Below are 22,011 nucleotides of genomic sequence, written 5' to 3'. Positions count from 1 at the left end.
AGAAAATAGAAATGTCATTCAGCTGTACCAATTTTTCTTGCACCTTCTGTTTATATATTCTCTTTTCATTGTTTCCTGTACTTGCTTTTTTATTGAAAAATATGATCTTCGTTTTATATTTTAGCCCTTATTGCAAATACGAAGAATTATTTAAAAACGATATTTAAAGATTAATTGTCTATGGACAGGATATATATAAATTATGGAGTAGTTTTGTTGTTTCAAATCGGTTTTGCATCACATGTATGTTTTGTTTATGACAATACCTTGACTTTACTTGCTACAAACCATATTTATGTATGTATAAAACAAGTATGACCAGATCCGTAAAATATAAATAAATACTTTTTAAAAACTGTGAAAATAATGTTTATAATATACCACACGCCATATTTTGGTACCTTTAAATCACCTAGTTGTGTCTAAAGTCTCCTTCGATTTCAAGTGATCATTCACTTATACTGGGATGCAATTCTCTAACGCCTACTTTAGGATATTAGGTAATCCAACCGAAAAAAAAACCTTTGATTACACGATTGTGCATGGTATTGAGTTGCGCCTGTTTATTGGCCAAAGCATTTTCCATAATCTCACATGTACGACAGAACAGCAGTAGGTACTATTTTTAGCGTCTCTAGAATGATGCGATGTGAACCAGCAAGCAGGGACGTCATCATTTACATTTATGACGCGGGTACACATTTTAGATAAGTGTAAAAAACTTCATCGAAAAAAAAAACTATTACCCATTTAATTTTAAAACCATTTATTTTAAATCATTTGAGTTTAATAGATTTAAGCAAAATATTACCCTAATAAGACAGCCATACAAAACCTATTGTGGAAGCTATGCTTTGAAGAAGTGCATATAAATTGCATGTTAAAAGATAATTTTGTGCAACTAAACCTAACCAAACTAAAGAGATAAAGCCATGTCAGGTTCCAGAACAACAATTACCTCCATCCTATTTTATAAAGTAGTAAGGTTTTTTTTGTCTAAAGCTTATGATCTCAATAACTACTTATGCGAATGAAACATTTAGGTAAGCTTCATATATGTACTGTCATGGTTTTAGGCTATTTTTTTCCGTCCCCTCTTTGACCCCCTGAAAAAAGAGCCCCTAGATGCTAAAACCTTGGCCATAAGTTTTTTAATTTATCCCCTTTTTTATAGGCGCCATAAAGAGCTTTACAATAGTGGATGGTTGCGAGGTATTGATTTTTTAATACTTCCTTACTTGACAATCACATTGGCAGGAAATGTTGCATCAAAGGCTTCGTTGGCGCTGTTGTATAACAATAGGTCAGGCATCCACATCAACTTGGGAGGTATTCGGATATCCTAAACAATAATTAACTTGGGACAGCGGATAGAGTTATGTGTGACGTCATAAAAATAAGTCTATTATCCATAACTTTTTTATAGGTTTCCTTTCCCACTTCTCCTTCTCCACGTATTTTAATGACGTCACATATGACACATTCTGCTGTCCCTATTAACTGGATGAAATTTTTTAGTAAATTATTTTCCAGTATGCCTTCGAAACTCATTATTATATTCTAGATTAGAACCATTTCTCAGCCATACTGAAAAATCATGAATAAGATCGTATTACAGAAATTTTCCAGAAAAATGAAAATCATTTTTTAAAACCAATTTTTGTTAGGCGCGCGGAAAACTGTCTATAATACGATACGATAAATAACTATTCCAGTATAGCTTCGAAATGGATTAATATCCGCTAGGTTATAACCGGTTCTGAGTCATACTGAAAAATCATGTAACGTATCGTATTAGAGGAAAGATAACAAAATAAAAATCATAATATTCATAACAGTTTTTTTAATTTTACTACACGCTGAAAGATGTCTTAAATATGGTGCGATAAATATCTTTTCAGAGATTTAGAAATTTTTTTCATCAAAACCTTGAGGTATAAGCATATATTTTTTTTTTATAAAATATGTCTCTATGTCAGTATAAGCCAAAAGATAAAAAAAATGTACTTATAGCTGGAGACTTCTAAAAGGACTATTCTATGTTTATTCTTAAAAACCAAAATGTTTTCTAAACATTAACAAATACTAAACTTCCCTAAAATCTTTAAAAAAAATTTCTAGCCAATTACAAGATCTTGCTTGACATCAAGAAATTTATTTATAATATAGTATTTTACAAAACTGAATGAATGGTTAGAGATTCAAGTTTACATCCATGTGCTCCCCACCATATTGTATGCAAATTATAATTATAATATTAAGAGATAAAGGATTTGGTAATGATCTACTTATTTTATATGTATGGATAAAAATAACCTTAATTAGGAATACATTTAAACATATTATTTCATCTTATAAAAGACAGACGTACAAGGACAAATTTGATGTTTTTTGGCCTAAGGAATCTTCAAAATAAATTTCCTATTTTTATATCATATTGAGTTCAAGAAAATCACATTTTTCTGTAAATATCTGCTTTTTAAATTGGACAAAAGGACAAAGAACAAAAGGTAAGGAAGAGACTAGATGATCTGAGCTGGATCTTTAAATCATTTTAGTGGTGATCCAGATCGGGGTGAGCCAACTTTACACCAATGTGAGCACAGCATTTTATAAAATGCCGCGCTGTGATTGGCTGAAATACGGCACACCCCGATCTGGCTCACCAATAAAATGATTTAAAGATCCAGCTCTGCTTTTTTCTTTATATCTCTGACAATATCATAAAAATGAAATCTTATAGTCGTAGCCCTAAGTCTGAGGGCTTAGACTAGTTATCATTATATTAAACACATTCTCCACAGATCTTTTACTGTTACTACTCATATGTAATATGTCTTGTCCGAGGAATGTCTTTGCCAATAAACAGGCGCAAGACACGGTAAGATCTTTAAGCCAAAGGTTTTACAATCAAAAGGTATATATCAGCTGGGTCGGTTCACAAGATGACCCTACTCTTTGACCCAGGGAGGCTACAACCGATATTAGCCGATGAACCTTCATAAGGTTTTAATAAAGTAATTAATTTTAATGTTTTTGCAATGATTTTAAGCGCCTTACTATCTAACTAACCTTAGCTTAAATGAGGGCATATCTGAATCTTCACTGAAAAAGATCTAATCGAGATTGTAATGTTATTTATTTAATGAAATTTATCTTGAAAAATCTATTAAAAAATATTATTATATGTAATCTAAATATTTTTTATATCTTAACAAAATAGTTATTGCTCTATATTTAAACTCTCCATGGTTTGTGACATGAAGATTGTAAAAGTGTAATTTACATACAGAAAATTATGTAGGCAAATTTTACATACATAAGATTATGTAAAGTAATCTGTAGTTACGAGAGGTTGAGTAACACTTAAATCTTGGTGGATTTTTCTTTAAAATTTAGTCTAAAGATTAGGTGAAAGATCTTTAAACAAGGATGACAACATCCATATCTATCCACTATAACCTCAGGACAAACGGACATTAACACTTGTATAGTGTCAGAACTGAATAATCATAATATAAATGTATAAGAGTCAAAGCTAAATTGTAAGTAAATTTGTTAAAAAAAATTGCTTGTTTCAGGATAATGTTTATGGACATACTTAAATTTTTAGGACTTGATTATAGAGTTGCTTCGCTTATAACATTATACTTTGTTGTCCCAGGAATCAATATACCAAAAAACAGATCAATCGGATGATTAGATCACATAAAAATGTATTGTTAAAAAAGTAAAAAAAATCAACATGTTTAAAATGGACGTACGGACATTTTGTTGATGATTATAGAGTTGCTACTAATTTTCTAAATCGTACCTAACTATTAAAGGAATCACCATGCAAAATTTGAAGTCGATAGGACAATTCTAACATGCCTAAATTAACAAAAAAAAAGCTATCCGTTACGGACGGACGGACGGACCGACCTTAATTATAGAAAAGCTTCGCTTAAAAAATACATATCCTATACAAATTTATCTGATTCTCGTGCACGCAACAAAAACATAGTTTTAATCCCATAAAAAAGCTTTGATGTCATTGTTTAATGATCAGTTTTAATTATTATAAGCTATGGAACTAAAAAATATATTTAAATACAATAAAAGACTGCGAGGGAGTTTATAGTTCTGATTTCTATTAAATCTCTGTCTAATTCGGAGACATTGTTAAAAGGGATAAAAATTACATTTAATTTTAACTTAAATTTTAATCATATTGCACAGAAAATGTATTGTGATCTAAAGTAAGAACTCGTCGACAGACAAATCATACAAGTTTATAAATATCTATATGTATATTTAGTTATTTTGTAACAAAGTGGCTTAGGCTCATTCAGGTTAGGCTTGGCCACCCTTTTGTGCAGAAACTAGGTTAAGACAGTAAACCTAGCTATTAAATATTAACATTTTTAGGTTAGCAAATTTGTTAATAGGTAGTTTGGGACTAGTAAGGGCTTCCCTAAAAAATGCTAACCTAAAAAGTAGCTTAAAAGTAGCTTAGGTTAGGCCTCAAACCTAGCTCTGTGCCGCACACTTGCAAACTGTGCCAAAAGCCAAAAAAGTGTGCGAGGCCTGTAGCGCGCTTATTTTTCAACAAAAATCCTAGCTTTTTCTAACTTAAGCTTTCATGGGCATGTCCTTGAAGTCTGTAAAAAAAAATTTATAAAAAATCGACTCCTCTTTGGTTAGGTTCGATTTTTAACCTATACCCCAGAAAATAGACCATATTTTGAAACTTACATATTAATCCTTAATTTTGTCTAGATTAAGAAAAGTCGTAACTTCGGTTCTAGTTGACCGAATCTAACATTTTAAGTGTCTACGGATATCAGCGCGACGAGCTCTTCAAAAGTGTCCGATGTAATCGACCTCGCCAGAGGCCTCTGGCGGCCTCCAGCCTCGAAAAACTAAAAAAAGCACTTGTAATTTTTTTCTTCAAAATCCTAAAATTTTCTAAAATTGACGCCAATCAGTCAATTTTTGAGCTATATTGACGTGTAAGTACTCTAAAAATTCGTCTTTTCAAGACGAATTCAACCACGTTGGTCATGTCCAAATCGGTCCAGTGGTTCACCGTAACCTAACTTAACCTATGAAACGTATTTTTTGGCCTCATCGCTTTACCTTGTAAAACGTGTCTTAAAATTAGTCTCAGCTTCAGACCATGGAAAGAGAAGTTGTTTGTCTCATTGAGACGCGTCTTTAGAGTACTTAACGAGCTTCCTAGGTCTAGGACCTAACCGAAATGAGATCAAAAAACGTCTTTTTAGTTTTTTTTATCTCAAATCAGTTAGGTTTGAGGTACAGAAACGTGTAAGTACTCAAAATAATTGTCTGATCTAGACACGTTTAACCACGTTGGTCTTGTCCAATTCGGTTCAGTGGTTACCGAGTAATAACGATTTGAAAATTAGGTTAGGTTTTTCCTATTTTTGTGAAGGTTGCGTGATTCACTCAACCTAGAGTGTTCTAGTTTTCATCATAGGCACGGGGCAGTTAATATTTATCATCGCATGTAAAAAAAAGTGCAAAATTTGAAACTTTAGGTTAGACTAGGGCGATTTTAAGCAAAATCAGATTTTTAATCGTACAAGGCGATTCCTGGAACGATTTGGCTTTTAAAGACGGCAAATTGCATGTACATTTTGAGAGCTTTTGAATGGTTTTAATTTTGAACCGATTGGTCCAGTGGTTCATCCGCTACATTCATTTAAAGTTTCAAAAAATCATTTGACATTTTTTCAAAAAAATGTTAAAAATACATCTGTCAAACAGTCAATTTTTGAGCTACAATGACGTGTAAGTACTCAAAATAATTGTCTTGTCAAGACGCGTTCAACCACGTTGGTCTTGTCCAATTCGGTTAAGTGGTTACCGAGTAATACCGATTTGAAAATTAGGTTAGGTTTTTCCTATTTTTGGAAAGGTTGCGTGATTCACTCAACCTACAGGGTTTTAGTTTTCACCATTAGCAAGGGGCAGTAAATATATATCAGCGCATGTAAAAAAAAGTGCAAAAATCGAAATTTTAGGTTAGACTAGGGCGATTTTTAGCAAAATCAGATTTTTAATCGTACAGGGCGATTCCTTGAACGATTTGGCTTTTAAACACAGCAAATCGCATGTACGTTTTGAGAGCTTTTGAATGAAATTAACTGCTGGACTCTAGCTAAAGGGGTTCGCGCGCTACACTTGTTTAAAGTTTCACAAAAATTTGATTTTTAAAAAAATGTTCAGGGGGTTGGGGGTGACCTAACCAAATATTATTGATTTTTCTTAAAAATGTTTGGGGGGGGGGTTGACCTAACCAAACATCCCCCCCCTGAACATTTTTAGACCATTGTTGTGTTAAAACAAGTGGGGATCGAACTTTTTTTAAAAAATGTTAAAAATACATCTGTCAAACAGTCAATTTTTGAGCTACAATGACGTGTAAGTACTCAAAATAATTGTCTTGTCAAGACGCGTTCAACCACGTTGGTCTTGTCCAAATCGGTTCAGTGGTTACCGAGTAATAACGATTTGAAAATTAGGTTAGGTTTTTTCTATTTTTTGAAAGGTTGCGTGATTCCTTCAACCTACAGGGTTCTAGTTTTCACCATTGGCAAGGGGCAATTAATATTTATCAGCACATGTAAAAAAAAGCGCAAAATTTGAAACTTTAGGTTAGACTAGGGCAATTTTAAGCAAAATCAGGTTTTTAATCGTACAGGGCGATTCCTTGATCGATTTGGCTTTTAAACACGGCAAATCGCATGTACGTTTTGAGAGCTTTTGAATGAATTTAACTGCTGGACTCTAGCTAAAGGGGTACGCGCGCTACACTCGTTTAAAGTTTCAAAAAATTTGATTTTTAAAAATATGTTCAGGGGGGTGGGGGTGACCTAACCAAATATTATTGATTTTTCTTAAAAATGTTTGGGGGGGGGGTTGACCTAACCAAACATCCCCCCCCTGAACATTTTTAGACCATTGTTGTGTTAAAACAAGTGGGGATCGAACCCATTCCCTTAACCATTATTGTGTTAAAACAAGTAGGGATCGAACCCATTCCTGGATCGAACCCATTCCCGGATTGAACCCATTCCCTAAACCATCCTATGAATTGGCATGGAATATTACTCTGTTTATTGTGTTAAAACAAGTAGGGATCGAACCCATTCCCTTAACCACCCTATGAATCTGCTTTGAATATTACTCTGTTTATCGTGTTATCGTTTTTGGGGGGGTGTGGTCACCCCTATGTCCCTGACAAAAAAATTTTTTTTTTTTTAAATTTCTAGGGGGTCACCCCAATGTCCCTGACAAGAAAATAAAAAAAAAAAATTAAAAAAAAAAAATTTTTTTTTGGGGGGGTGGGGGGGTCTCTCCCCCCCGCCGAGACTCCCCCACCTCCAACCCTAAGGGATAATGAAAGAATTTTTAAAATCGGTCCATAAACAAAGAAGTTAGGTTTTTTGGGAGGTTTGGTCACCCCTATGTCCCTGACAAAATGTTAGGTTAGGTCACCAACTCCCCCTGAAAAATGTTTGTTTAGGTCCCCTTACCCCCCTGAACATTTTTAGAAAAATTTATAATGTTAGGTTAGGTCACCTCCCCCCCTGAAAAATGTTTTTTTAGGTCCCCCCATTCCCCTGGACATATTTAGAAAAATTTATAATGTTAGGTTAGGTCACCCCCCCCCCCCTGAAAAATGTTTTTTTAGGTCCCCCCACCCCCCTGAACATTTTTAGAAAAATTAACAATGTTAGGTTAGGTCACCCCACCCCCCCTGAAAAATGTTTTTTTAGGTTCCCCCACACCCCTAAACAGTTTTAGAAAAATTTACAATGTTAGGTTAGGTCTCCCCCCCCCCCCCCCCTGAAAAATGTTTGTTTAGGTCCCCCCACTCCCCTGAACATTTTTAGAAAAATCAACAATGTTAGGTTAGGTCACCCCCCCCCCCCACTGCCCTGGCTGTATTGGTTAGCTTCCCCCATTTCCATAGAGGTCTGGATGGTTAAAATTGGACAATAAATAAGGAAGTTATGATGGTTAGGTTAGATCCCTTCCCCCCCCCCCTCGCCCTTGAAAAATCCCCCAAAGTTCACCTATCTATGGATAACTTCATCACTAAAAACATACAATATATGATAAAAAGTTAACTTTGGTTAGCTTCCTTCACTTTTTCTCCCCTCCCCCCACCCCCCACCCCTTTAAAAACACCCTGGCTGTATTGGGCAGTTTCCCCCATTTCCATAGAGGCCTGGATGGTTAAAATCGGACAATAAATAAGGAAGTTATGATGGTTAGGTTAGATTCCTTCCCTTCTCCCTCCCCCCCCCCCTCCCCCTTGAAAAATCCCCCAAAGTTCACCTATCCATGGATACTTCATCACTAAAAACAGACAATATATGATAAAAAGTTAACTTTGGTTAGCTTCCTTCCCTTTTTCTCCCCTCCCCCCACCCCCCTCCCCTTTTAAAACACCCTGGCTGTATTGGTTAGCTTCCCCCGTTTCCATAGAGGTCTGGATGGTTAAAATCGGTCAATAAATAAGGAAGTTATGCCCCAAAACATTGAACCCCCTTGATACTCCAATAAAAAAAGACTAAGTTGAAACCTACCCTGTTCTGCACACTTAGCCCGCACGTTATTCTTACCTACCTTGGTGTGCAAGTGTGCGTCTGTGCGAGAAAAGGGATCAGTAAAACAGTTTGTTTTAATAAGATTTTAGTTTTCAACGAAGCTTTACATAAGTATTCTATAAATCTTGTAAAGGAAGAATATGTTTTCTGGGATAAACCATTGAAAATTTCCACCTATTTTTTCCCCTAAAATTGTTGTGTGATTCTACTGGGATAGAATGACTCTAAATCCCATATTAGGGTGCTGGTTCAATTTTATTTCATTGTTATGATACCAATTTTTCTACATCTCAACATAACCATCATCATTCCAGATTAACATGGTAAATTACATTATTTGTACACTGTTATTTGAACCTTAAGTAGTGAAGCTACTCTATAATTCACTTTGTCTGAACGTCCGTCCGTTATTCAGTCCGTAACGCTATGGGGGAAACGAGATTTTCTCGGCTCCTCTTCAAGATAGACAGCTGAAATTTTTAAGGGTTAAATATTTTCACATTCTAAATATTTCAACCATACTTCACCAAGATTTCCCCATTAATAGGGGTGCTAGATCATCGATTTTTTACAGTGTACTTTAACTTTTTAAACTAGTTATTCCATAATGATATTATACGAAACATTTTTAATTCCATTAGTTTTTTTTGTGTAACCACTAAACTAAAAGAGTCACCTATTTCTATCTTACACAAGCTGAAAATGACAACTATTAATTTAGAAGAAAGATAAGCAATATATATACAGAAATTCTGCGTAAAAAAGGTGATCATTTAAAACAATAAAGTATTCTAGGTAAATCAGATGAGATAATATCGATAAGGAAAAGGTGAAGGGGTAAACAACGATGTTATTATTATGTCAAGATGACGCTTAATCATATGTAATCATTATTAGTGTGGCTTATACCAATCATGGCCAATGTGCCTCCAGCCCATTTTGAATATATATATTAATTAATTGTATGGGAAAGGGCTGACATACTTAATGCATAATGTAAGAAAAGTTGCTTAATCTTTTTAATCATAATCATACTTAATGATATTCTTTCACTTTTTTTATAATTTTTGTGAAGTACAAAGGACGATGCTGTGAGTATTGGTGCAAAAAATATGACGTAACAAAAAAAATTAGCCAATGAGAGTCCACTATAAATTTTACCATTGGTCAATAACGGCCTCTCATTGGCTATTTTTTTTTGTTAGTCATATTTTTTGCACCAATACTCACAGCATCCAAAGGACACGTTGTACAAAACTAAGAAATAAATGACCAAAATCTCCATTTGAGATCTTTTCACCCTATAACCATCAAACTCTCTAGTATAGTAGACTTGCAGAATAGACAACTAATCCAAGATATTTGTTTATAACAACTATTTTTTCATTTGATTTAATAAATCAAATTGTCATTTTTGATAATTCTAATGAAGCATATGTTTGTCTGTCTGTTTGTTCGTCTGTCTATCTGTTTGTTTGTAGCAAAGGATCTCGCTAACCGCAGAACCGATCGGGTTCTTCTTTACAGGGTAGCTTCTCATAGGTCCAGGGAAGGTTTATAACTGTTTTCTTGGGGCATGGGACACCCCCCCCCCAAAATAAAAATGTTCTTTCTTTTTAAACTAAAATTAAAATAGAGGGGTTGACTACCCCCCCAAAAAAAAAATAATTCTCCCCCAATTTTTTTTTTAATTTTTCTTTTAAATCTAAAATACAAAAACCTCTTTCTTAGGGCAACGCCCCTAGAGGCTAGGGGCGAAGCCGCTAGTATCTTATATTTTTTCAAGGTTTTTAGAACTAAAAACATAGGTATAAGTGTACTCTTTGGAAAAAACAGGGTAGCAAGAATCATATTACTTGACTAGTTGTCTATTTAAACATTCCCATATATCTCTATTGGTATTAGTTTGTCCTGTTCCTTTATTGCCTGTCCCCTAGTTTCAACTACAATTATTCTAGACTCATTTTCGATGAACTCCAATTTAGTTTCCGAAAGTGTACCTAGCGTCCGCGTCCTATCTCAAAATTTGCTATTAGCTAAAAAAGCTTCAAACTTCAAAAAAAAAAAATTAAAATTTTAAACATTAAAATTTTGAATGTATAATGTATAAATCGCTTTGTTTTCACAAATTTCCGGAGTAGCTGAAAATAGGGTCTGCAATAATTGGGTTATCTGCTGTACACTTTAGGAAACTAGGGCTAGAATAGGAAATACATTTGGAGCTTATCTCATTTTCTTTGAGAGTGCTTTCACAAAAAAAGGAAAAAAATCATCATCAAAGACAGCAAGTTTACTAACATGATTTTATCTGCTTCTAAATCTGTTGTACTTTGGTAATACCTTTTACCATACCATTTATTTGTATGTATGTGTTCCAAAAGAGAATTAAACGTCAAAAATAGAATAGAAAATCAGTATATCATATTAATGTCATTACCAAAAAAAATCTTCTTTGATATAAAAAGTTATTAAAAGGCTTTATTTTTAAATTTTTCTTCAATATGCTTAGATATATTTCATTTTCAGAAAAACACTGTGTCTGTCCTTAAAAGTAATTTTATGGATAATACTTAGCTGTCATATATCTGACAAGAAATTTTATATTTTATCCTTTCATGGACAATATCTTAAAAAGTAGTTCTATTTCAAACCTTTTTCATCTCAAACTAACAATATTATAGGGTCATAACTGCCATGTATGTAAAGCGAATCTTATATACAAATCTTATATCAAAGAAAAAGAAAAATGGGTGTAAAATATGAGTGATATTATGAATGGGGAAAAGTGTCGTTAATTTAGCTTGCTAACATGGAACTCATGTATTGGTTTGTTCGTGTATTCAGTAGAAGGGGAATACTTTACTTATCTGCAACTGCACTACCCTTTCCATTAATATATTAAGACTCTTCCCGATTTTTAGTCTTTATTTTTAACTTTACTTTTTATGTGATACTTAACTTTCAAACAGCTTCGTGACTATTTTATGTAATCGTTCTTTTTTTGTTTTAGATTAACAAAATACTAAGAATTGAAAAATTATGATCTTAGAAAAAAAAGTTTGATGCATTCACATATTTATTATGAATATGAAGTTTATTTCGTTGAAACATTTAAGTTGAGTTGATTCAAATCTGTTGGCGATATAAGAATTACTGATAATATTTGTTGAAAGGTGGTTAAGTTTAGTTAAATGTTTGTTATTCTTTGACCTTTTAAATTCCAAAAATGTTGTGCATAAAACACTTCAGTAAAGATATAAATGAAGACAAGGGGACAAAATGGTAAAGTATTTAGTAGCTACACGCTTACAAAACTTTAGAAAAATTGAGACTTGTTGGAAGTTTGAAAACCTTCTGGAATAAATATCATTCCCAGAAAATTAAAATCAAACAGAAAGTATTGATTTCAAGAAAATTTTAGAGTATTTTGTTTCAATTATTTTTTTTCTTATACTACAATAGATGTGTGTATTTAAAAAGAATCTTTTTAGTTACCATTAATTATAAAAATTCTGAAAATTCTCATAAATTTATTGTATCAAATAAAGCTGTTCTTGTTTTCAAGGTTATTTAATAAGTAACCCAAAACCTCACCATAAATAGATAAATGCTTTCCTTTAAATGATTATGGAATTTTGATTTTAAAACAATTTTAAAAATATGTCAAAGAAGAATATTTTTCATGAAAACTGATCCCTTTTTAATGAAAAGATGAGCGTCCTTTCGCGTAAAGACATACAAACCTTAAACATATAGAGATTATATTCTGAAACTTACAAGCTAAACAACTTTGATATCAATATATTGCACACAAAATAAATATAAACAAGGATGACAACATCCATAAAAACGAAGCACTGAAACGGTAGGACAAACGGACACTAACATTTGTATAGTGTCAGAACTGAATAATCAGAATATAAATGTATAAATGTCGAAGCAAAATTGTAAGTAAAATAGTTGTAAAACTGCTTGATACAGAATAATGTTTATGGACATACTTACATTTTTAGAACTTGATTATCGAGTTGCTTTGCTTATAATATTGTACTCTGTTGTCCCAGGAATCAGTATACTAAAAATCAGATCAATCGGATTATTAGATCAAGTAAAAAAATCTAACCTTTACACCCCCATACTCAGTGTAGTTCCAAACCAAGGAGTGATCCATCCAGTCTAAGGTTCAAACAAATTAGAAAAAAAGATTTAAGATTGTGCCATAGAAACAATTTTCGCTACAATTACAGCTGTTAAATAAATATCCAAAACAAAATTGCTATCCAATAAATCCTCAAAAATAGCTTTATAAATTTTGATATACTAAAAGATTTAACAATCATGTATCCTATAAGACCCAACCAGGTGTAAATTCCTTTTGTTGATAGAAATTATTATTAAAAGGTAGAATTCGTATAAATTTTGTTTTATATTGATAATAATATCAATAAAGCTATCAAAATTACTAAATATTAGTATTTCTGATAATTTAGTTGATGTGTGTATGTATAGCTCTTGATAAGCAAATATAAGAATTCACTACACTTTAAACTAAGTAAAGTATTTGATGAAATAAAAAGAGAAGAATTTGGAAAAACAAAGAAAGATTAGAGAATTATGCATTTATTGGCAAAAATTTTGTGCCTTTTAAAATAAAATTTAGCAATTTATTTGCATGTTTACTTAAATCTTTAATTCTTTTTCTAATTCATTCCTAGATTTAGCCAGATGTTGCTGGTTAGAATCTGATTTTTTTCATCCAGATCGACTATTTGCTGTAAACTGAAACAAAACAAAACTCAACCAAATTTTTACTTAACCCTAGTTTTTGGAAGGAAGGAAAAAGTTTTCCAGTATGGCTTTGAAACCGATAAAAGTTATAATCGGTTCTCAGCCTTAATCATGTTAAAGCAATTTTTGTTACAGGCAATTTTTCTCGAATATTAAATAACAAATCATAAAATCAATACCTATTCCTTTGGCGGCCCCTCGGGGCTAACAAAAGAAGTTTTAATCTTTTTTTATTTTAATTTCTGCGGAAATCTGTCTATGAGACGATGCATATGAAACAAATAACTATTACTGCGTTCCTCTGTTTTATCTTTTTTTCAAATTTTTTCCTAGATTGAGCCATACGTTACTTGTTAGAATCTGGTTTTTCTCATCTAGTCCAACTATTTGTTGTAAACTGAAATAAACAAAGATGGCGGGGTAGGAAAGTAGTATTTTGAAGATTGTCAATATTGTATTACAGATTAAATTAGCTGCCATTGCCCTCTCCCTCGTTGGAAATCAATATTAGGCATCAATCGAAATTATTAAAAGAAACTAAAAGGATTAATTCTAAAACAAAATATGTGGTTGTCTGTCGGGCACGATACAATTTTTAAAAAAATACTACAAACCGATTATAATATACTGTGTAGAGATTCTTTTTTGTCGCTTGTACATGGTTTTTAATCCACCCTATCACTATTTTTTCATAAAATGAATGCAATGGGCGAAGAAACAAGTATTAATTTGCTTAAATTTAATTACATGTTAAAATAAAGTAGTGAAGTCGTAAACTAATTTGTAAAGAACAAGGTTTTGCTTAATGTTGAAAATGTTTGATGAAAAAGGGAAAATAAGATATAATTACAAAACTTGACAAAATGAATATTTCTATCCAAGAATATAAAAAAATAGTTTTTAGACAATATTCAAATTACCTAAATGAAGAGTAGGTTCGAAACTACTAGTTATAATATGAAAGAATAAAATACAGGGATAAGGGATAGGAATCCTGGCCGAAAATTAGGTCCCGGCCTGTCTTTGAAAGGGATAATGCAACATCTATCATTTTCTAATGAAATAACGTCATTGGTGGATGGCTCCTATTGGCTACCACTCTAAACCAATAATGTTCAGTAATTTGGGCTTGTTTTGTACCAACCAATAGGCAATTGGCGGATGCTAATATAAAAAACGGGGCAAAGTGCACATCATAGAAAAAATTCAAAATACAAACAAATTTCTGCTTCTAAATAACAATAGATAAAATATAAACAATTGATGTTCAATCACATCAGCTTATTTTCAAATCTGCTTAGAGTTGCACATTCACAATCAGAAAAGGAACCTATAGAAAAAACAAAAATGGAGGAATTATTTTTTTGGAATGTAAGAAGCTAAGAATTTTAATTTTGGTAGTATAAAGAAATTGTTGTATTTGGTTCATTCAAATTTTAAGAATTTTATGCTTAAATGATAACACCCCTTAAATGAATACAAACACAAAACTAGCTCTGTATGTAAATAAAAATGTACTCAGTATTTTTTTATTATTTTTTTAAATTTTGCTACAATTTATTACACAATTATTTGAGTATTTCTGTTTATTTTAAATGTAAATTAAGTTTTGAAGAAAAAATAAAATTATGTCTAATCTTGCCATGGAACAGTTAATTGATAGAATGTTACAGAGGTACTTATTCACTTATACATGATTTATTTATTTTCGACTTTGTATTTTAGTATTTTTGAGGAGATAATAACATGTTTTAAAATAAAAGCCATTGACATAAGGTTCTATAAAAAGTTCAAATCTTATTTTAGGCTAGCTACAAGGAATCTTCTACCTTAATTCTATTCTATTCTTTATTTTTTCTTTGCACTTAATCAGCTATATAATCATAGTTGATAGTTTTCAAAACTTATGACTGCATAACTGGTTTTTTAGGCCTAGTATTGATATAGGTCTGAAATAATATTTTGCTATGTTTCCCATCCCTTATCCCTGTTAAAAGACACCATGGAAACTGTTCCGAATTTGTATAACTTTTGCGCAACATGTTCCAGTTACGTCATATTTTTCTTTCCCGAAAAAGGGAAGGGAGAAAGAAAAAAAAGGGAAGGGGGGAAGAAAAAAGAGATGGGAGAAAAGGGGGTTTTCCCCATCTCTTTTGAAGAGATTTTCTTCCCCCCTTCCCTTTTTCGGGAAAGAAAAATATGACATAACTGGAACATGTTCCGCAAAAGTTATACAAAATCGGGACAGTTTCCATGGTGTCCTGATAAAATATCTTGAGACAAGATAATGTCACAGACTTTAGTCTTTTATTGAAAAAAACAATATTTCTTTTATTGCCCTGTATTTATAAATTTATGAGTAGCATGCTATTCTTTAGCTCACAATTTCTGCCCATGGAAAGCGCTTTAGGTAAAGTGGGATCTACTTACTTTGCTGCCTAAGATATTTGTGGTATTCGGCAACCCTAGGCCATGGTCTTATGGCAACCCTGCTCCCGACTTGTGGGAGGTCCGAGGGACCTCCCCTGAGTAGGGGGGTGGGTACACTTGAACCCTCCCCCTGTTCACACTGCCGTAATACCCGAACTTGGGAAGCGGCTGACAAACCGCGGCCGCTACCACATATTCACCTGCAGTTTATTTTTGAACAATAAACTTTATGACGTACTTACTCCGTTCAGTACACGTGGTGATTTCCCTTGATATTATAAAAGATAGACTGCTGAAATTGTAGTGCAGATTTAAGACACTGGCCAACTAGCTTCTTATTTGACGTTTTAATATAAAATAGGGTATTGCCTAAACATTTTATGTCATAATGGTCTACTATTGGTCAATTTAAATACTGCCTATCATTGGTCATTTGTATCGTATGACGTCATTTTTTAGATACTATCATAAAAGAGTTTTATAAAACAGATTCAATGTCTTTCCGTCTGACTTAAGGATGTTGCCATCCTTGTTTTATTTTATATAAGACTGGATTGTTGGATTTATACTAAGCTCTGAATCTATCTTACTCAAACACACAAATAGTACCATACAAATGAATTCTATTTTAGTATATGAAAAACAAGGATACTTGTATCCATATGCAGTGGAGAAATTGTAAGCAAACATCATTTTAGATGAAAAAATAATACAAAGTAAATTATACAGCAATTCTAAAATCCTGGTATGTATGTTTCTACGTCCGATTTTAAGAAATATAAAAGTGCAATGACAGGGAGGGAGGGGACATTGGGCTGTTAATTACACTAATCCTTGTTTTCTTATTAGTTGAGGACTTTTATTGAACTTTGATTGGTTGGTTCATTAAGTTGAATATCCATATGTTTCAACCACAATTTGTAATCTTCAGAAGTGGTAATTTTGTGCATCATATTTGGGGAGGTAAGCCAATTTATCGGCCATTGTCTTCTCAATTTAGATCCCTGGTATAGTGCAGTGTAGGGGGTTGTAATCAGGGAGTAAGGGAGGGGACAATGGGCAATTGATTCAATTTAAGAGTTTTCAAAGAAAGGCTATGAAATCCAGATTAATCCAGAAAATTTGGAGGAAATTGTATAGTTGGGATTGATAGTTAAATTTAATGAACTATAAACTAAGAAAAAAGTTCTAAGAAAATAAGCAATCATTTGAAAATTAGATTACCAGTATATCAGACTGACGTAACCATTCTGTAACTGAATACTAGAAAAATCTCCTTGGAACTCTCCAGATGACAGGGAAAGGGAAAAGAGAGGTGGGGGCAAGGGATATGAACAGGGAAAAAAGGGACAGGCAGGCGAAATCACATCTTGTTTTCTGATGAAATATATTGAGGTTTTATGGTGTGATTTTTATATTATTGGACCCGGCCAACTGCTGGCTAGCTGGGCAAGAATATCCTGTTTATTTCCCTTGCCCCCACTTCCTCTCCTTTCCCTATTGTCTGCTTTAAAAAAGGGAGGTGGGGGAGAGGGGAGTGAAATAGATTATGGGAGGGGGGCCGTGTATTCTTAACTTTTATAATTACACTACTCTCCGTCTGCTATATTCAAAACTAACACAGCGAGTAGCGGCATTCATGCGCTAGTACCCAAACTCAGTCAGAAACTGCTAGATTCTTGCACATTCCTAGCACCCAAAGTCTGAGACTCCTAAAAATTGAATATTCGATCCATTGACCCCTCCCTTACTCCCTGGGTTTAAATACAGACCTTAGGTTGTTATATATATTATCATCAGGGGGGTGTAAGCCTTAGGGTGTAAGACAGAAATTTAGTAAGGTGTAAAACAGAATATTCTTTATATAAATAATAGCTACGTATCCTGTAGATTATATGTTATACCTACATTCAGATGTTCAAAAAATTGCAAATTAGCTCGTAATGCATGCACATTTTCTTCACATACCTCTTAACTTTAAGGGAGGGGGGGGGGTCATTTTTATATTTACACCCCCATAGGCTGCCAGAGAGAATTAGACCCCGGGCAATAATGTTTGAGGGGGTGTTTCCACCGTCTTAAAATTTATCAGGGGGCTATTTATGCACACCACTGACTATAATGTTACCTGAGAGTAAATATCAACTGGACAACTTCATTTTCTTCTTTCACAGGTCTCTCAAGTTTATTATAGTTCAATAACAGGTCATTTAGTAGCCTAAAATAGTTATAATTATCTATTTATCCTATATGGTTGCAAAAAAAGGAATCTAGATTTTAGAGGCAAAATAAATCTTAATTTAAAATTGCAATATCCAATAAAGCGAAGCTCAACAAATAATAACTAACGAACAGTGACAAAAATCAAGTAACAATGCATATAGAATTAAGTGTAAATCTATTCCAATGCAGGATACTCAATACAACTAATTATATTTAAAAAGATGATTTTAGACTTTATAAATTATAAATTTAACTGTTAAAGGAATCATCATGCGAAGTTTAATCCATAGGAAATTTCTAAATTAACTACACGGACTGAAAACTGATCTAACTATAGGAAAGATTCGATTTTTTAAAAAGTTAACTGTCTATCACGATTCATCATTACCCAAAATTCACTTAAAAACTAAATGCACACAACTGATTTTGATGTTATATATCTTAGACCAAGGGTTAAGATTATGTAAATTTGCGTAAACCATTAAATAAATATACAGGAAGGAAATTTGGCAAAGCAAGATTATTTCATTTTAAATCTTGTTATGACAGAATTTATTACAGGGAAATAGACAAAAAACAAGGATGACAACATCCATAAGTAGCGAAGCACAAAATTTCGTAAATGGGACTGACGGTCATTGTTGTTTTTTTTCAAATGATGGGAAATTTAATTTTGATATCTTTAACTGCAAAAATTTTGAAAATCGATTAATAAACACCAAAGATATGGGGGAAAATGTAAAAAATATAAAAATAGCCAAAAACCTGCAAAAAGGCAGTCTGACAGTCATTGTTGATTTCTTCAATTGACCGGAAATTTAATTTTTATATCTTTAACTGAAAAAATTTTGAAAATCGGTCCATAAACACCAAAGATACGGGGGAAAATGTAAAAAATATAAAAATAGCCAAAAACCTGCAAAAAGGCAGTCTGACCGTCATTGTTGGGTCTCTAAACGACGGAAAATTTAATTTTGATATCTATAACTGAAAAAATTTTGAAAATCGGACCATAAACACCAAAGATATGAGGAAAAATGTGGAAAATAAAAATATAGCCTAAAACCTGCTAAAAAGCCGTCCGACCGCCATTGATGTTTTATAGTTAATTGTGCTCCTTAATGATGGGAATGTTATCAAAAAATTTCAGCTTTCTATCTTTTATAGGGGCTGAGTAAATCCCATTTCCCCCATAGCGTTACGGACGGACTGACGGACGGACTGACGGACGGACAAAGTGAATTATAGAGTAGCTTCGCTACTAAAAATATTGATGTCTAAACAAGGGTGGCTGGATCCATTATTATATCCTTTTTAGGAAATTTAATATAAAAATAAACCTAATTCATAATTTCGGTGTGTCTTGTGGGGTAGGTCAAGTCTCCCCATAAAGTACGGTTACCCCTTAAATAATTTTTTAAAAACTGATTTCAAATATACCAGCAATTCATTTTTAACTTTGTCATTTTCCTTTTACATGATTCCAATGTTAATGCGTTTGGGTTTTTAAATTTAAATCTTTTCATTAAAAACGACTCACAAATTGGAGCGTTGTAATAGTTATTTCTCGCATCGTATTATAAACGGCTTTCCGCGGATATAGAATGTACAATTATAAGATTAAAACTAGTTTTTTAGCCCCGAGGTGCCAAAGGCACCGACTAAAAAAACTGGTTTTAATCTTGTGATTGTACATTTCTATATTCGTAGAAAACTGGATATAATACGATACTAGACATAGTTTTTTCGTATGGATGAGAACCGGTTCCTATCCACCGGATTCGAATGAATACGAGAAAAAAATTTTATCACCCACCTTCTCTCGTGTATTCCAGCCAGCACCCAGCTATCTAAAATAATTGCTAGCTGACAGAAAAATATCAAAACTCCACGCAAGCTTTGCATTTTGCCACTACGATTCTGAAAAAAAAAACATATTGATATCATTTATTTGGGTTTAAGATGTGATATAATTCCCATTTGCAGGGGGTGAGGGGGGGGGGCGGGGGTGAGGCTATAATAAATAAACTTTATATCTTAAAACTCTTATGAATTTAGTTCTTGAGACAGAAGTACAAAAATCCTTTGATTATCACATCATTTAAAAGAAAACTAGGATGACAAAAACCACAAAATCAAATCCTGTCCACAGTGCCTTCGAAGGTGCTTTGACTTTAGTGTCAGAACCTAAATTGGGACATAGTGCATTTCATTACCCTAGGTTATGTAACTTCATTTCACTTTTCAATAAAATCTAAAATGCAGTGGTTTTTGAGAAAATTAGATTTAAAAATTTCAAGTTCAATTTTCACCCCCTAGGAGTTACTGCATAATCATGACAAGAAAAACAAAGATTATTTATTTAAAATTTTGAACAACTTTGCTTTTATAAAGTCAGTCATAAAACTTCTCTATATATGATTTATTTAAGGCTGAATTTCCGTGACCTTAGCAAAGCATTTGATAAAAATGGCCATTAATTAACTCACTTCAGGAGTGGTTTTATAAAAGCAAAGTTGTTCAAAATTTTAAATAAATAATCTTTGCTTTTCTTTGCATGATTATGCGGTAACTCCTAGTGGGTAAAAATTAAACTTGCAATTTTCAAATTTAATTTTCTCAAAAACCGCTGCATTTTAGATTTTATTGAAAAGTGAAATGAAGTTACCTAACCTAGGGTAATGAAATGCACTATGTCCCAATTTAGGTTCTGACACTAAAGTCAAAGCACCTTCGAAGGCACTGTGTGTCATATAAGACTGTCAGATATATAGTGATTTAGTCTTATCAAATACGTTAAAAGAATCTGTCTTATAATTACTTTACTGATGCTTGATATGAAGTTCATTATAGAAATGGTTTGCTTATAAAAATCAAATTTAAATAGCATCAAAAAGGTAAATACTCATTCTGTTTAAAAAGAACGGCCCAACTTTCTTGTATATTTTATATATTCATTCAAACATTACTGAAATTGCATGCAAAGTTTGATTTGATAGGACAATTCTAACATTCATTCTTGAATATCAAATTTATTCGTTGCAAGCCCTAAATGTAGAAAATCATAGGTTTTGACATTTTTGATATAAACCAGCCGCTAAACCTTTTATCCTTATACTAAAGTAACAGGATGTTTGTCTGTCTGTCTGTGTGTCTGTACCGAAGGATCTCGCTAACCGCTGAACCGATCGGGTTCTCCTTAACAGGGTAGCTTCTCATAAGTCCCGGGAAGGTTTATAAATATTTTGGGGGAGGGTACCACCACCCTCCAAAGAGAAATGACAAAAAAAATTGATTTTTTTTTAATTTAGGGGAGACTTCAACGTCAAATAAGGTGGTATCATACATAAAAAATTAACTTTAACAAACAAAAACATTTAAAGTGCCACTAGAGGCCTCTAGAGGCGTAGCCGCTAGTGAATGATAAAAAGGATGCCATAGATTTACAGATTTCAAAACTTGTTATTTACTTAATCAGTTTTAATATTTTTCTTTCAATAAAGAAATCCTACAAGTTCCTTACCCCAAAATCTTTTTTATCGTACTTTTTTCTCAGGGATCCATATTATTCCTAAATCTTTTTTTTAAGGGTTGTACAGGAGGGAAAATATGTAAGAATCTATAATACAAAGTAGCTTAATGTCTGTCCGTCCGTCCGTCTGTCTGCCCGTCCGTCTGAAGCTTAAGATCTCGGTAACCAATGAACTGATTGGATTCCACTCTTTAGGGTATATACCTATCGGTCCTGTAGTAGTTTTAAGCTATTTTCTTGGGGGGTGGGACACCCCTAACCCCCCTAAAAATGAAAAATACCCCCCCCCCAGAAAAAAAAAATATTCTTTTTAAAGCTAAAAATAAAATATTGGAGTCGACTAACCCCCCCCCAAAAAAATTTTTTTTTCTTTTTCTTTTTTATTTTAATTCTAAAATACGAAAATTGGTTTGA

The 22,011-nt window shown here is 32.9% G+C and overlaps 2 protein-coding genes across 2 annotated transcripts in view; both read right to left on the bottom strand.

Moving 5' to 3' along the window:
* Positions 1-12,797, bottom strand: part of LOC145333789 (neuronal acetylcholine receptor subunit alpha-7-like) — a 55,975-nt gene extending 43,178 nt beyond the window's left edge. Inside the window, exons 1-2 of the mRNA XM_080179027.1 lie at positions 12,748-12,797; positions 1,239-1,342 (exon numbers count right to left, since the gene is read on the bottom strand). Of these exons, the coding sequence (XP_080035153.1) occupies positions 1,239-1,342; positions 12,748-12,795 (152 nt within the window). The 5' untranslated portion in view covers positions 12,796-12,797. The remainder of the gene's footprint in view (positions 1-1,238; positions 1,343-12,747) is intronic.
* Positions 12,798-13,718: 921 nt separating this feature from the next.
* On the bottom strand, positions 13,719-19,981 carry LOC145312352 (neuronal acetylcholine receptor subunit alpha-7-like). The gene is made up of 3 exons (XM_080151592.1): positions 19,882-19,981; positions 17,971-18,060; positions 13,719-13,809 (listed from the first exon to the last, which is right to left on the bottom strand). Exons 1-3 carry the CDS (start codon positions 19,968-19,970, stop codon positions 13,719-13,721), a joined length of 270 nt encoding a protein of 89 aa, XP_080007718.1. The 5' UTR covers positions 19,971-19,981.
* Between the last annotated feature and the right edge of the window lie 2,030 nt (positions 19,982-22,011).

The sequence above is a fragment of the Acartia tonsa genome, chromosome 2 (genome assembly GCF_053477335.1).
Source record: "Acartia tonsa isolate MP-2025a chromosome 2, ASM5347733v1, whole genome shotgun sequence".
NCBI lineage: Eukaryota > Metazoa > Arthropoda > Copepoda > Calanoida > Acartiidae > Acartia > Acartia tonsa.
The sequence above is the reverse complement of the archived record's forward strand: the minus strand, read 5'-3'. Positions and strand labels throughout refer to the sequence as shown.

Coding starts and splice junctions, on each gene's coding strand:
- LOC145312352 (XM_080151592.1), bottom strand. CDS start 19,970: ATGCAAAGCTTGCGTGGAGTTTTGATATTTTTCTGTCAGCTAGCAATT. Junction 18,061..19,881: donor GCTGGAATACACGAGAGAAG/GTGGGTGATAAA, acceptor TAACTATTTTAG/GCTACTAAATGACCTGTTAT. Junction 13,810..17,970: donor CAGTTGATATTTACTCTCAG/GTAACATTATAG, acceptor TGTTTATTTCAG/TTTACAACAAATAGTTGGAC.